Consider the following 14,358-nt stretch of genomic DNA (forward strand, 5'->3'; position numbering starts at 1 on the left):
TAGATTTAAACTGACAGAGTGTGTCTGCTTCCCGAACAATGCTAGGAAGATTGTTCCAGAGTTTAGGTGCTAAATAGGAAAAGGATCTGCCGCCTTCAGTTGATTTTGATATTCTGGGTATTATCAACTGGCCTAAATTCTGAGATCGCAATAAACGTGAAGGACTATAATGCATTAAGAGCTCACTTAGGTACTGGGGAGCTAAACCATTTAGAGCTTTATAAGTAAGTAGCAAGATTTTAAAATCTATACGATGTTTAATAGGGAGCCAATGTAATGTTGACAGAACTGGGCTAATATGGTCATACTTTCTGGTTCTAGTAAGAACTCTAGCTGCCGCATTTTGAACCAACTGTAGTTTGTTTAAAAGCCGAGCAGAACAACCACCCAGTAGAGCGTTACAATAATCTAGTCTTGAGGTCATGAATGCATGAACCAACTGTTCCGCATTTGTCATTGAGAGCATATGTCGTAATTTAGATATATTTTTTAGATGGAAGAAGGCGGTTTTACAGATACTAGAAACATGACTTTCAAATGAAAGATTGGTATCAAAGAGCACACCCAGGTTCCTAACTGAGGACGAAGGTTTAATGGAGCACCCGTCAAGTGTTAGAGAGTATTCAAGGTTTTTTCGTGAGGAAGTTTTTGGTCCAAAGATTAGGAAATCAGTTTTTTCTGAATTTAATAATAAGAAATTTCTTGTCATCCAGTTTTTAATGTCAGCTATGCATTCTGTTAGTTTTGTGAATTTGTAGGTTTCGTCAGGGCGCGAGGAAATATAGAGCTGAGTATCGTCAGCGTAGCAGTGAAAACTAACACCATGCTTCCTAATTATCTCTCCTAAGGGCAGCATGTACAGAGTGAAAAGCAACGGTCCTAATACTGAGCCTTGTGGTACCCCATATTTAACCTGTGATCGATACGACATCTCTTCATTAACTACCACAGACTGATAACGGTCAGATAAGTATGATTTGAACCATGCCAAAGCAATTCCACTAATGCCAATATAGTTTTCAAGTCTTTTTAAAAGAATGTTATGATCGATAGTGTCAAAAGCAGCACTGAGATCTAATAACACTAATAGAGAAATACAGCCACGATCGGATGATAGGAGTAGATCGTTTGTAACTCTAACGAGAGCAGTCTCAGTACTATGGTATGGTCTAAATCCTGACTGGAAATCCTCACAGATTCCATTTCTTTCTAAAAAGGAACACAGTTGTGTTGAAACTGCCTTTTCTAGTATCTTTGACAGAAAAGGTAGATTCGAGATTGGCCTGTAATTTACTAAATCTCTCGGATCTAGTTGAGGTTTTTTAATAAGAGGTTTGATAATAGCCTGCTTAAAGGTTTTTGGCACGTGTCCTAGTGTTAAAGATGAATTAATTATATCAAGAAGTGGACCTACGACCTCTGGAAGCATTTCTTTCAGTAGTTTAGTCGGCATTGGGTCTAACATACATGTCGTTGATTTTGATGATTTGATAAGTTTAGATAATTCTTCCTCTCCTATAGCGGCAAATGATTCTAGTTTTACCTCAGGGACACTACAGTGCACTGTCTGAAGAGAAACTGTAGACGGTTGCATGTTTATAATTTTCTCTCTAATATTATCAATCTTGCAAGTAAAGAAGTTCATAAAGTCATTACTGCTGTGCTCTATGGAAACGTCAGCAGTTGAATCTCTGTTTCTAGTTAATTTAGCCACTGTGTCAAATAAATACCTAGGATTATGTTTGTTTTCTATTAAGAGATTTGAAAAATAAGTAGATCTAGCATTTCTTATGGCTGTTCTGTACTCAATCATTTTTTCTTTCCACGAAAGGCGAAAAACTTCTAGTTTTGTTTTCTTCCAACTACGTTCAGCTTTTCTAACAGCTCGTTTTAGAGCCCGAGTGTGCTCATCATACCACGGCGTTGGATTAGTTTCCTTAATCTTCTTTAGACGTAAAGGAGCGACCGCATCTAATGTGCTGGAAAAGAGAGAGCCAATAGTTTCTGTTGCAGCATCGAGTTCTTCTAAGTTGTCAGGTATACTAAGGCGATGAAACTGCTCGGGGAGATTATTTATAAAGCAATCTTTAGTGGCAGACGTGATTGTTCTACAATATTTATGGCTGGGTGGTGGTTTTGTAGCCTTGGCTAATTGTATTATACACGAGACTAAATAATGATCTGATATATCATCGCTCTGCTGTAGAATTTCAACAGCATCAATATCTATTCCATGCGACAGTATTAGATCTAGGGTATGATTACGACAATGAGTGGGTCCTGACACGTGTTGTTTAACTCCAATGATAATATCTAGGTGAAAGTGTTTCTATGTGCTGTGAATTATCTGAGTTCTGTGACGTGAGGCGGCTAGCAGACGGTCGGTTTAGCCAGTTTGTCTGCGTCCTGATCTGGGCCCTGGTTTGTCATGTTTCAGCTCTAAGACTATTTGCCAAATTTCTAGAGAGAAGAGCAGCACCATCCCGGGAGGGATGAATACCATCTCTTTTCAACAGATCAGGTCTGCCCCAAAAGCTTTTCCAATTGTCTATGAAACCTATATTATTCTGCGCACACCACTTAGAAAGCCAGCCATTGAGTGATGATAACCTGCTAACTATCTCATCACTCCGACGAACAGGAAGAGGGCCAGAACAAATTACTTTTGCTGACATTGAATTTGCGAGTTCACACACCTCTTTAATGTTAATTTTAGTGATCTCCGACTGGCGAAGTCGAACATCATTTGTGCCAACGTGGATAATGATTTTAGAATAGTCAACCGGATCCGGGCCGGGCCGGGCCGCTGAGACCAAGGACCCTGGAAGCCCTGAAGTATCAGCAGAGATCAAGTCGACTAGATCATCCATTGTGAAGACATCATCAACACGACAGCCAGTGCCACAACAAAACGATCCTCAACTGGATGGAACTGAAATAAATACTTTGAATGTTGCGATCCTATCAGATTTATGATAGCAACCTGAATCGTAACAAAGCACTGTTCGCCAAAAGAGAACTGGCCCCCTGACTAAGTCTGGTTTCTCCCAAGGTTTTTTTTTCTTCATTTTAACACCTATTTGCCACTTGTTTGCCACCTGATGTCACCTGTTGGAGTTTGGGTTCCTTGCCGCTGTCGCCTTTGGCTTGCTTAGTTGGGGACACTTTACATTTGACTTGACATTTGATATTCAACAGTATTCTTGACATTTATTCAACAGTGCTTTGATCTGCCTGCATTGACACTATTCTTGAAGAGCTGCTGTGCAGCAAAAATTATGTACCAGTTATCAACGTAACGCTGCTTTGATACAATCTGCATTGTAAAAAGCGCTATATAAATAAAAGTGACTTGACTTGACTTGACTTGACAACAGAGACTGGACAAAGAGTGCAGGGAAGAGTGGAGGTTAAATAATAAATGGAAACGAGATGATTAATGATGAACAGCTGAAACTACTAAACTAATGATGAAGGTAACCATGGAAACAAAGTACTGGCAGGAAACTGAACAAAGGAGTACAAGAACAAATCAAAATGTAAACTGAAAGTCCAAACATGTAACACCTTTATTTTCATGATATGAAGTTTAAATAACTGTCCAAAAGAGAATCAGGGTATCTTCCGTTCATTCATGTTTTGATTTGATATTGAAATCAGAAAAATTAGAAAACTGCACTATTTTTCGTTTTTCATTTTTAAAACGAAAACGAAAAAACAAAAAATTGGCTTGATTTTTCTTTTTTCGTTCTGGGGTTGGAAACAAATAACCAGTTTGAATATTCGATCTGTACATGTGGGCGGGAACGAAACGCCTCTTTCCGCTGATTGGTCAACCAGACGTCAAACCATGTCGTCATCAGTTGTTCATCGTTTCAGCTCAACAGAATAAAAGTCCCTCGCTCTACAGCTGTACTGATTCTTAACGCGTTTATTCTACATTTTATCTCTTTCTCATCAAATAGCCAGACTAGTGAATGGCTTGACACAAATCGTTCTGATGCAGAGTCAGGACTTAATTCTGTGTAGACATTAATTCATCTCAAGAAATATTAGTTTATCTCATAAATATTAATTTACTTTGCAGCTGCACACAACTACCCCCAGCCTACAACTTTGATACATTGAGTGTAAAAATGTCTTTTGTTTTAGACAACATGGGATGGAATTGAAATGATAGATAGGCTATGAAAAAATTTTATTCTAAAAAATAACTATTCTATTTTGAGTATTTTTTTTTCATAGAGAAGTGTAGGACATGTCAAATGTCAAATATTCAGTTATCCTTCTGTTTCATAATATATGTATATAATAGGCAACATGCTATTTTTTTTTTCCTATTCTTAAAGCTATAACTTTTGTTTAAGGCAATATTCTGAGTTTATTTCATTAATATTGAGTGTCACACAAACCGGTGTTTTAATTTCTCTGCCGACTAAACTTCCAATGCAGATCAGAACCGTTTTGTGACTGACTCCTAGCGCACAGAGCAGTGTTTCATTCCTGAATGAATCAGAGTCTTTGAACAAATCAGTTGACTGAGTGATTCAATGGCCCAAAAGATTATAGAGATCCAACTGATATATTCTTGAATGAATCAGCGTTTTGAACGAATCGCTTAAATAAATGACTCAATCATTAACACAATGACTTGCTGACACCTACTGGCGACATTAATTTCATAATCCAATTATCGTTTCATTTTGTCATTTAAAATTTTCTGTATTCAAAATGATGTGTAAAACATTAATATCATTACATTATGCAACTGTAATTCCTACACATATACTGCCCTCTCTGAGCAATCTAACAACTCATAAATCTAAAAGCAACTTCAGGTGCTGCTTCTTTGACACCTCTGCAAACCTTTGGTTGATACTGATTTAATTGGTAACAACCTATAGATAAATTTAAGAACTTAACATTAAAGAAAGCATACATATTTAATAAGATTAGGAAAAAAATCCTAAAATCCCCTGTAAATCAATTAATCAATTTCAGTTAATTTCTGACACAGACAGATGACAATAAATAGGCTATAAAATACTCTTTATCTCATTATTGTTAGTGTTATTTCAGGGTTTTGATATATAGCCTAATATTGATAAAGTATAATTGATATCTTCTTAAGAGAGCACTATTATGGTTATTTTTTAACACTGTTTTAACATTTTTCCCTTTACTTATTTATTTACTTTTTTAAATGTGTGATAGCCTATTTCAAATGGGCATAAACGAGTTCACCTCCATCATCAAATCATCCAATTCGCATTTTAAGTCCATCTCTCTATAGCACCGCTTTGATGAACTAATAACATGTAATATATTTTCATATCTGTCATATTTCAAATTCATCCCAGATCCCAAAACTCAGGGTGTTGTCTAAAACAAAAGTTATGACTGCTGCATATTTACATCGGCTACTGATTTGCACTTTTTAATTCAATGTGTGCCTATACATTCGCTGCCCAGTGCGTTGAGCAGCTTCGCTAGATTTTTATAGTTGGTCACTTCAATAAAACGGGCATTGTGCCAACGTTGTAGAATGGGGGTAATTGTGTGCAGCTGCAAAGTAAATTAATATTTCGTGAGAAAGAGATAAAATGTAGAATAAACGCGTTAAGAATCAGTACAGCTGTAGAGCGAAGGACTTTTATTCTGTTGAGTGGAACCGATGAACAACTGATGACGACATGGTTTGGCGTCTGGTTGACCAATCAGCGGAAAGAGGCGTTTCATTCCCGCCCACATGTAGAGATCGAATATTCAAACTGGTTATTTGTTTCCAACCCCAGAACGAAAAAAGAAAAATCAAGCCAATTTTTTGTTTTGTTTTGTTTTTTTTCTTTGAAAAAAAGTGTGGTTTTCTCATTTTTCTGATTTCAATATCAAATCAAAACATGAATGAACGGAAGATACCCTGATTAAAAGAGTTGCCATCTCTCATTAACTGATGTTTTCATCAAAATAACACATGGGTAATTTCATACCATACCTGACACAAGATCTGAGTTATATTGTCTACTGCTCTGAATACCACCTTTCACCTCACAATTATTACAAAATTACATCCAAGGTCAGAAGGCCATACAAGTAAGGAAAATATATGTAATCATTAAGAGGATAACTTGTGATCTTGTCTAGTTGTGTTCTGGTACGGTCAGTAAAGCATCCTCTGGATCTCTGTCCACATCCACATTCTGAAACATCAAAAGAAAATGATCAGTATCATACAAATTCACATCCCAAACAAAGACAGAAAATTCTGAAAAATAGAAGATAAAATATATAGGTTAATGTTTGTGAAATCATGTACTTATCTAATAACAAAGAATGTACACAAATACATTCAGTAAAGATTTAATGTACACACTTTCTCCCTTTCATAATAATAAGCGTGCACCTTGGTATGGCAATCATGCCAGGATGCTTTTTTATTTGATCTTAAATACATGTCACGAACACACTTTAACTATGGAGGACCAGGAGTGACACATAAAAATAAAACGAAGAATCAATTAATTCATTTAATACTTCAAACATAAAAAATGTATATAAATGAATCACTTTTTATATGGGCAAATTAATATACATATTTAAAGTTGTTTATTTAGTTACTGTTTTTAAATATAGTTTAATAAATAAATAAAACAATACATTTTAAAAGTCTTTTTTGAATGTATAAATAAATAGACAAATTTGAAACAGGTTATTTAATTCATTTTTTTGAAACCTAGATCAATAAAACAATAAAAAGTTCATTAGTAAATCATTTTAAATTCGCATTTAAATCGCCTTTTTAAAAAGAATTTGGCAAATGCTTTTTTCTCTTTATTTACCAATTGCTTTTCTTTGTCGGTTTGCCAAATGCTTTTTTTTTATCCATTTGTCAATCGAGTGGTAAAATGCCATTGGACAGTAAACACGTGGGAGCAACCAATCAACTTTCGCCTCAATTTGAAGAGCCAATCCTCTCTCACTAGTAACACTCACTGTCATTGGACAGTTATAAGATATTAATTAGTGGGAACGTTATAGTAACTCGTGGCCACGACATATAAACTCGTGGGAATGTGATAATAAGTCGTGGCCACGAGATCGTTTTGTCGTGGCCATGCGATGTAAAGTCGTGGCCTCGAGAACATATTGTGAGGGAACGATACATTTTTCTCGTGGCCACGACTTCATTACATTGAGAGAACGACATCTATTTCTCATGGCCATGAGTTACATGTGTAAACAACCCGCGCAACCATGGCAACCTGGAACTATCATAAATGGATAAAAATGGATTATAAATATATTTATAATTATTAATAATAATATAAAAATACAAAAAAAAAAAAAAAAACGATAAGTGAATGGATTTAAAAGACTGTTGGATGGGATTAAAATGTACAACATTTAAACATTTATTGATAACCTTCATTCGAATGCTGTCTAAGCAACATCGTGCGCAATACAATATATGCACTATGTTAGTATAATAATTTCTTAATTCCGTTCTTTTTCTAAATTAAAAATAAATATTATAGGCCTATCCATTTCTGATAGTTCCAGGTTGCCATGGTTGTACACATGTAACTCATGGCCATGAGAAATAGATGTCGTTCCCTCAATGTAATGAAGTCGTGGCCACAAGAAAAATGTGTCGTTCCCTCACCATATGTTCTCGAGGCCACGACTTTACATCGCATGGCCACGACATAAGGATGTCGTTACTACGACAAAACGATCTCGTGGCCACGACTTATTATCACGTTCCCACGAGTTTATATGTTGTGGCCACGAGTTACTATAACGTTCCCACTAATTAATATCTTATAATAATAATAATAATAATAATAATCCTTACATTTATATAGCGCTTTTCTGGGCACTCAAAGCGCTTTACATATTGAAGGAGGAATCTCCTCAACCACCACCAATGTGCAGCATCCACCTGGATGATGCGACGGCAGCCATATTGCGCCAGTACGCCCACCACACACCAGCTTATTGGTAGAGAGGATACAGAGTGAGGAAGCCAATCAGTGTATAGGGATGATTAGGAGGCCATGATGGACAGAGGCCAATGGGCAAGTTTGGCCAGGATGTCGGGGTTACACCCCTACTCTTTTCGAAGGACATCCTGGGATTTTTAATGACCACAGAGAGTCAGGACCTCGGTTTAACGTCTCATCCGAAGGACGGTGCTTTTTGTCAGTAACTGTCCAATGACAGTGAGTGTTACTAGTGAGAGAGGATTGGCTCTTCAAATTGAGGCGAAAGTTGATTGGTTGCTCCCACGTGTGTACTGTCCAATAGCATTTTAACACTTGATTGACAAATGGATAAAGAAAAGCATTTGGCAAACCGACAAAGAAAATCAATTGGTAAATAAATAGAAAAAAGCATTTGCCAAATTCTTTTTAAAAAGGCGATTTAAATGCGAATTTAAAATGATTTACTAATGAACTTTTTATTGTTTTATTGATCTACGCTTAAAAAATGAATTAAAAAACCTGTTTTAAATTTGTCTATTTATTTATACATTCAAAAAAGATTTTTAAAATGTATTGTTTTATTGTTTTATTAAACTATATTTAAAAACAGTAATTAAATAAACAACTTTAAATGTGTATATTAATTTGCCCATATAAAAGTGATTCATTTATATACATTTTTATGTTTAAATTATTAAATGAATTAATTGATTCTTCGTTTTATTTTTATATGTCACTCCTGGTCCTCCATATTTAACCACTAGTAGCGTGTTAAAATAAAATTAACATCTGTAATATAGAAAGTGAAAGTGAACACGCTCACATGTTCGTTCAAAAATACAACATGCATGAGTTTAACTACGCAAAGAAGAACATGGATGGAAAGAGGGTAGTTGGGTGAGAGCGAAAACGTAAGAAAGTAGTAATGCAGAGGTGAAAAATTACATTGCAAATTGTGTATTTAACAAATAGAATGAATAAATATTGGTGATTATTCCTGTAACAGACAGGGAAAGAGTAGTGATGGAGACGGCATCAGTAATTTCACTGCTATTCACAAATTCTCTCCTTTGACCTCATGGGATAGTAAAGTGTCCATTGTATGCGCACTTCAGAATCTCAATGGAAATAGTAGGTCTTCCAGGTAGTTTTCACTTACTCCTTTATGAATACTGTGTATTTGGATATACTTCTTTTGCCACACACTGTTTTTTGTTTATTTGTATGTTGTTTTTGTTTTTAGTATGCCATTTCAGATGCAGCCAATCTCTGGTGGAGTTGCAGGCTAATGCTGCGTTCCACTCCAGAACTCAGTGAGTTCCAGGCAATCAGTCATGTTGACCACAGTGATGTTGCCACGACACAACAAAAGCATATCATGTTTTTGTGTCAATTATGACAAAAACAGAGTAAAAACAACATAAAATCACTTTGAAAACAGCTGACAAAAAGCAAAAACAAAGGTATTATTACATAAACTTAATGTCTAATGTTAAAGTTAGTTTTTATGTTTATGCTCATTGGAAGCAGACTTGCCAACATCTTGGAAGTGACATCAAATGATGCATCTCACTGAGGCTGGGGTTGATTGATGTACAGGTATGACTTTACAGACGTTATTTCCAAGAACAAAGTGGGGAAAATCCAGATTCTGAGCTGTCTGGAATGCAGCATGAGAGTGCAAGTCTGAGAATGCAGGTGCAAGTCCGCAGCCAGACCCTTCTTAAGTAAACAGCTTTGTACATGAGGCAGATGCAGTGAAGAGGAAGAGTAAAAATGTCAGACCAGTGATCTGCGAAACCAAAGTGGATGCATATAAAGTGGATGTATTTACAATATTGCGGCTTTTACATGAAAAAAGATTTAATGAACATTGTATATATCTATAATAAAACTAAGCCAAGTAAGATCAGTATCTTTTCCATCGACTTTTAGTGTAATAGATATGAGTTATATGTAATATAATTAAAATCTGAATTCCCGATTCTGACTGGCTGTAAGGTGTGCGTTAACGCTGTCAAATGCACAGATAGTGCCAGTCAGTTTAATCACCATTCGAAATTAACACTCTGCCTTAATTGAAGCACTGTGAATGGACATAAAAAAAGTAAAATCGATTGCAAACAGACTTTAGTATTACACTAAATTAAGGGAATGAATAAATTATTATTAATTAATTATTATCCTTAATAATTATTATTAAGGAAATATTCATTTGTGGCCATGATCTATCTTCCATTGTGAAAATATAGGGGGGAAAGAATCAAGTGCATATCCATATACCTCATGAAATAATAGATAAGTATCTGTGACCCATTAAAAATACCAAAGCTTGTTTTCCAGGAGTTTAGTTTTACTTGCGCAAAGTATAAGCAATAGAACATGAGGAAACATCGACAGCACAGAATAAAATCATATAGACTAGCCTATAATGACTAAATTGGCCAAATATTTCACACAAATAATTAACAGATTAACAAAATGAACGAAAAAAAATCTGCAACAAGTAGTAGCCTGTATAGCTTCCTGAGTTTTTTTTTGTTTTGATGCTCTCCATCACAAATAAATTGATGGAAAAGAAATTGAGATTGCGGAAAGTAGTAGGCTATTATATTGATAGTGATCAAGCCCTGTAGGCCAAGATGTGTGTACATCGGGGGTCTCCAAATTGTCACACCTTTAGTACAGTGGGGGAAGTTTTAATCTTCTGATTGGTCAGTTTGAATGTCTCACATTTAGGTTTTAGTCACATGGTCAAAGAAGGGAAAAAAGAAGATTGTAACGGTCTCTTTGATTCTTGGCTTTTCTTGGCTTCTCTCTCTCTGTCTCTCAGGTAACTTTTTACATACTTGCTGGGTATGATTAATGGTATATGATTTTATCATCTCATACATCTATTTTGTAATTATTTTAAGTGTAACCATAACCAGATATTGTCATTAAACCCTTTCAATTACAAATGATGTGCTGAACTAGTTTTGATTTGGTATTAACATTAATGTGCTTCCTATTGCAAAACAATATTGTCACACACTATAGCAATGCTCTCCCACATATTTTGCTATTATAACTGCTCTTATTTCCGTTGTTGGTATAAGTGGGTAGTAATAGACAAGCAGTGTACAGTTTTCTACCATCTTGCTGATAAAGTTTCTTTAGTCACTCGGCAACCTTACAGCCTGAACCCCTGTAAGAGTTCCACTCTTACACTGTCTGTTTTCTTTATTTTATAAGAACACAATGTTATGTTTTTATAGGCTACATAAATTAAAGTAGACCATCTGCAGTTTAAAACAATGCATTTGTAGGCGATGAGTATTAATGATGGAATATAGTTTTCCGGGGCTATAAGTACTCAAGACTGGTTAAAGAGATTGCGCCGGCGCCTTGCGGCGCGCAGGGCCAAATACTTTTAAAGGCTCACACTCGCGTCTGTGCACGAGACAGAAGCTGCGTGCATGTTCATAAAAATGAAGTATAATATAAATAATGTTGTCAATAACTTGCTAAAGCTTATCTATGTTAAATGTTACTACTATAAAATCATTAAGAAGCTGAATAAATGGACAAAGAAAGGGTCCATAACCATGTCCTAACGATGATTTATTGCATTTGACCGTCATTTTTAAAGTGGGTTTCTAAAACTTGTGCATGCAGTAATGTAAGTAGCACAGAATTTTAAATGAGTCATATTGGTTTTCTGGAAAAAAAAAAAAAAAAAAAACGGCTACGTCTGCACTGTAGGGGCTGCACAGTCTCAAGGATGAGCAGGTCCCACCATAAACTGTGTTTAAGCCTCAATTCACGGAACTTTGGTTTGTAAATCTTACATCGGTTCCGGCCCGGCAGAAACTAATAGATCACGAGACTCTTTTTATGACTGTTACGATAAGTCCCCTAACCTCTCCTCTGCGACTTCAAAGGGGGTGCAACACCACGGATCGGGTTTCTAGGAACCAGGCCCAAATTCCAAACTGTCATAAAAGGAAAATACACGCACACACCCACAGACACACACATACCTACTTAACTACAATGTGAGGACGTATGACTGGATACCCTACCTTTAGGGACTACCCTTTCTGAAGGGTCTAGAGACTAAAGAAAGACATCACTGCGCTTCTGGAGAAGCCGTTATTACAGATATCACTTGATTTTATCAATAAAACACTTCCTTAAAGACCTGACACTTTACCTTCACATTGGGGACAGTATTTTATATGTCCAATTTGGGGACATACACAAACTCTGATCTAGTCATCCTTTGAGGACTGTGGAGATACACAGACTCTGGTTAAGGTACACTTTCAGGACTTTGTTGTAACTTGTAATTTTATAAGTTATTTATCCTAAGAAGTCATAGAAGTGGAATATTATAATTCAAAGTTTCAATACTGGGTACTGGAATCAAGCTAGAGCAGAGAAACTAGTGTGAGAGACTAAACTGGGCTTTTTAACTTCTTCAAGAGCACTGAAAATGGGTAGCATACATTTTCATTTGATTTGCAGCTTGAGATCAAGTGCCTTTGGATTGCTCAGTTGGGAAATGACAATTAACATTCAGAAATATTATTGATTCGACTGTATTGACTATCAGAGAACAAAAGATGTACTGAATTAAGCTGAATAATGAAATTATTGTCTTCTGCAGAACTGTTTTACAAATGGAATACAAATCATGTCAATTGTTAAAATTTGCAACAGTTATTTTATGTGTGAAGGTGTTTTGAAATGAACTGTATAGTATAAACACACCTTAGAAATAAAGTTGTCTTGACTTCAAGGCAGAGAACACTTCCCTGACCACTGCCTGCATCCTTCTAGTTAATTTAGCATTGACTGCAAATAATCATTACCCCAAAAACATCTTAAGATGTTTTCCTCACCAGTGTCATCTCTGGCTACTCACTGGGGCCTTAAGACATTAGGCATGTTTTCTGCAAAATGTAATAATAGTCAAAAAAACTATATGAATAAAAATAGTGACACACACACTCCGATAAAATGACTCTTTGGGGACTCTAGTGATACACAAAATCCGATAAAATGACTCTTTGGGGACTCTAGTGATACACAAAATCCGATAAAATGACTCTTTGGGGACTCTAGTGATACACAAAATCCGATAAAATGACTCTTTGAGGACTCTAGTGATACACAAAATCTGATAAAATGACTCTTTGAGGACTCTAGTCATACACAAAATCTGATAAAATGACTCTTTGAGGACTCTAGTCATACACAAAATCTGATAAAATGACTCTTTGAGGACTCTAGTGATACACAAAATCTGATAAAATGACTCTTTGAGGACTCTAGTCATACACAAAATCTGATAAAATGACTCTTTGAGGACTCTAGTGATACACAAAATCTGATAAAATGACTCTTTGAGGACTCTAGTGATACACAAAATCTGATAAAATGACTCTTTGAGGACTCTAGTCATACACACACTCCGATAAAATGACTCTTTGGGGACTCTAGTGAGACACAAATCCGATAAAATGACTTTTTGGGGACTCTAGTGATACACAAAATCTGATAAAATGACTCTTTGGGGACTCTAGTGAGACACACACTCTGATAAAATGACTCTTTGGGGACTCTAGTCATACACAAAATCCGATAAAATGACTCTTTGAGGACTCTAGTGAGACACAAAATCCGATAAAATGACTCTTTGAGGACTCTAGTGAGACAAACTGATTAAATGAGTCTTTAATATTAACAATAACAACACATTGTGGCGAATAACAGAAATTAAAAAAGATAAGAAAAAAAAACAATTTACAAAGGACAACAATGAAAATGCAAAACTAGCACTAACTTGGAGGCTTCCGTACTTCCTCCATTCACCCATCTTTAAAATCTCTCTACTTCCTCCTTTACCTTCACCCTCCTCCTTCCCTTTACATTCACTCGCTCTTCTCACAACCTTTACATTCGCTCCTCCCTCTTTTCATCCCCTTTACATTCACTCCTCCCCTTTCCACAACCTTTACATTCGCTCCTCCCTCTCTTCATCCCTTTTACATTCGCTCCTCCCTCTCTTCATCCCTTTTACATTCGCTCCTCCCTCTTTTCACAACCTTTACATTCGCTCCTCCCTCTCTTCATCCCTTTTACATTCGCTCCTCCCTCTCTTCATCCCTTTTACATTCGCTCCTCCCTCTTTTCACAACCTTTACATTCGCTCCTCCCTCTCTTCATCCCTTTTACATTCGCTCCTCCCTCTTTTCACAACCTTTACATTCGCTCCTCCCTCTTTTCATCCCCTTTACATTCGCTCCTCCCTCTTTTCACAACCTTTACATTCACTCCTCCCTCTTTTCATCCCCTTTACATTCGCTCCTCCCTCTTTTCACAACCT

General features: G+C 36.2%; 1 protein-coding gene across 4 annotated transcripts in view; it reads right to left on the reverse strand.

Annotated features, from left to right (window-relative positions):
- si:dkey-96f10.1 (6-phosphofructo-2-kinase/fructose-2,6-bisphosphatase) overlaps positions 1 to 14,358 on the reverse strand; it is a 265,841-nt gene that overhangs the window by 15,570 nt on the left and 235,913 nt on the right. For 2 of the 4 annotated variants that reach the window (XM_067370439.1, XM_067370437.1), the window contains one exon: positions 5,955 to 6,200. The exons of the other annotated variants lie outside the window; for them this stretch is intronic. In XM_067370439.1, coding sequence (XP_067226540.1) covers positions 6,141 to 6,200 — 60 coding nt within the window. In that variant the 3' untranslated portion in view covers positions 5,955 to 6,140. Of the gene's footprint in view, positions 1 to 5,954; positions 6,201 to 14,358 lie in introns of those variants that run through there. 4 annotated transcript variants of the gene reach the window in all.

Source organism: Chanodichthys erythropterus, chromosome 20, assembly GCF_024489055.1.
Source record: "Chanodichthys erythropterus isolate Z2021 chromosome 20, ASM2448905v1, whole genome shotgun sequence".
Taxonomy (NCBI): Eukaryota; Metazoa; Chordata; class Actinopteri; order Cypriniformes; family Xenocyprididae; genus Chanodichthys; species Chanodichthys erythropterus.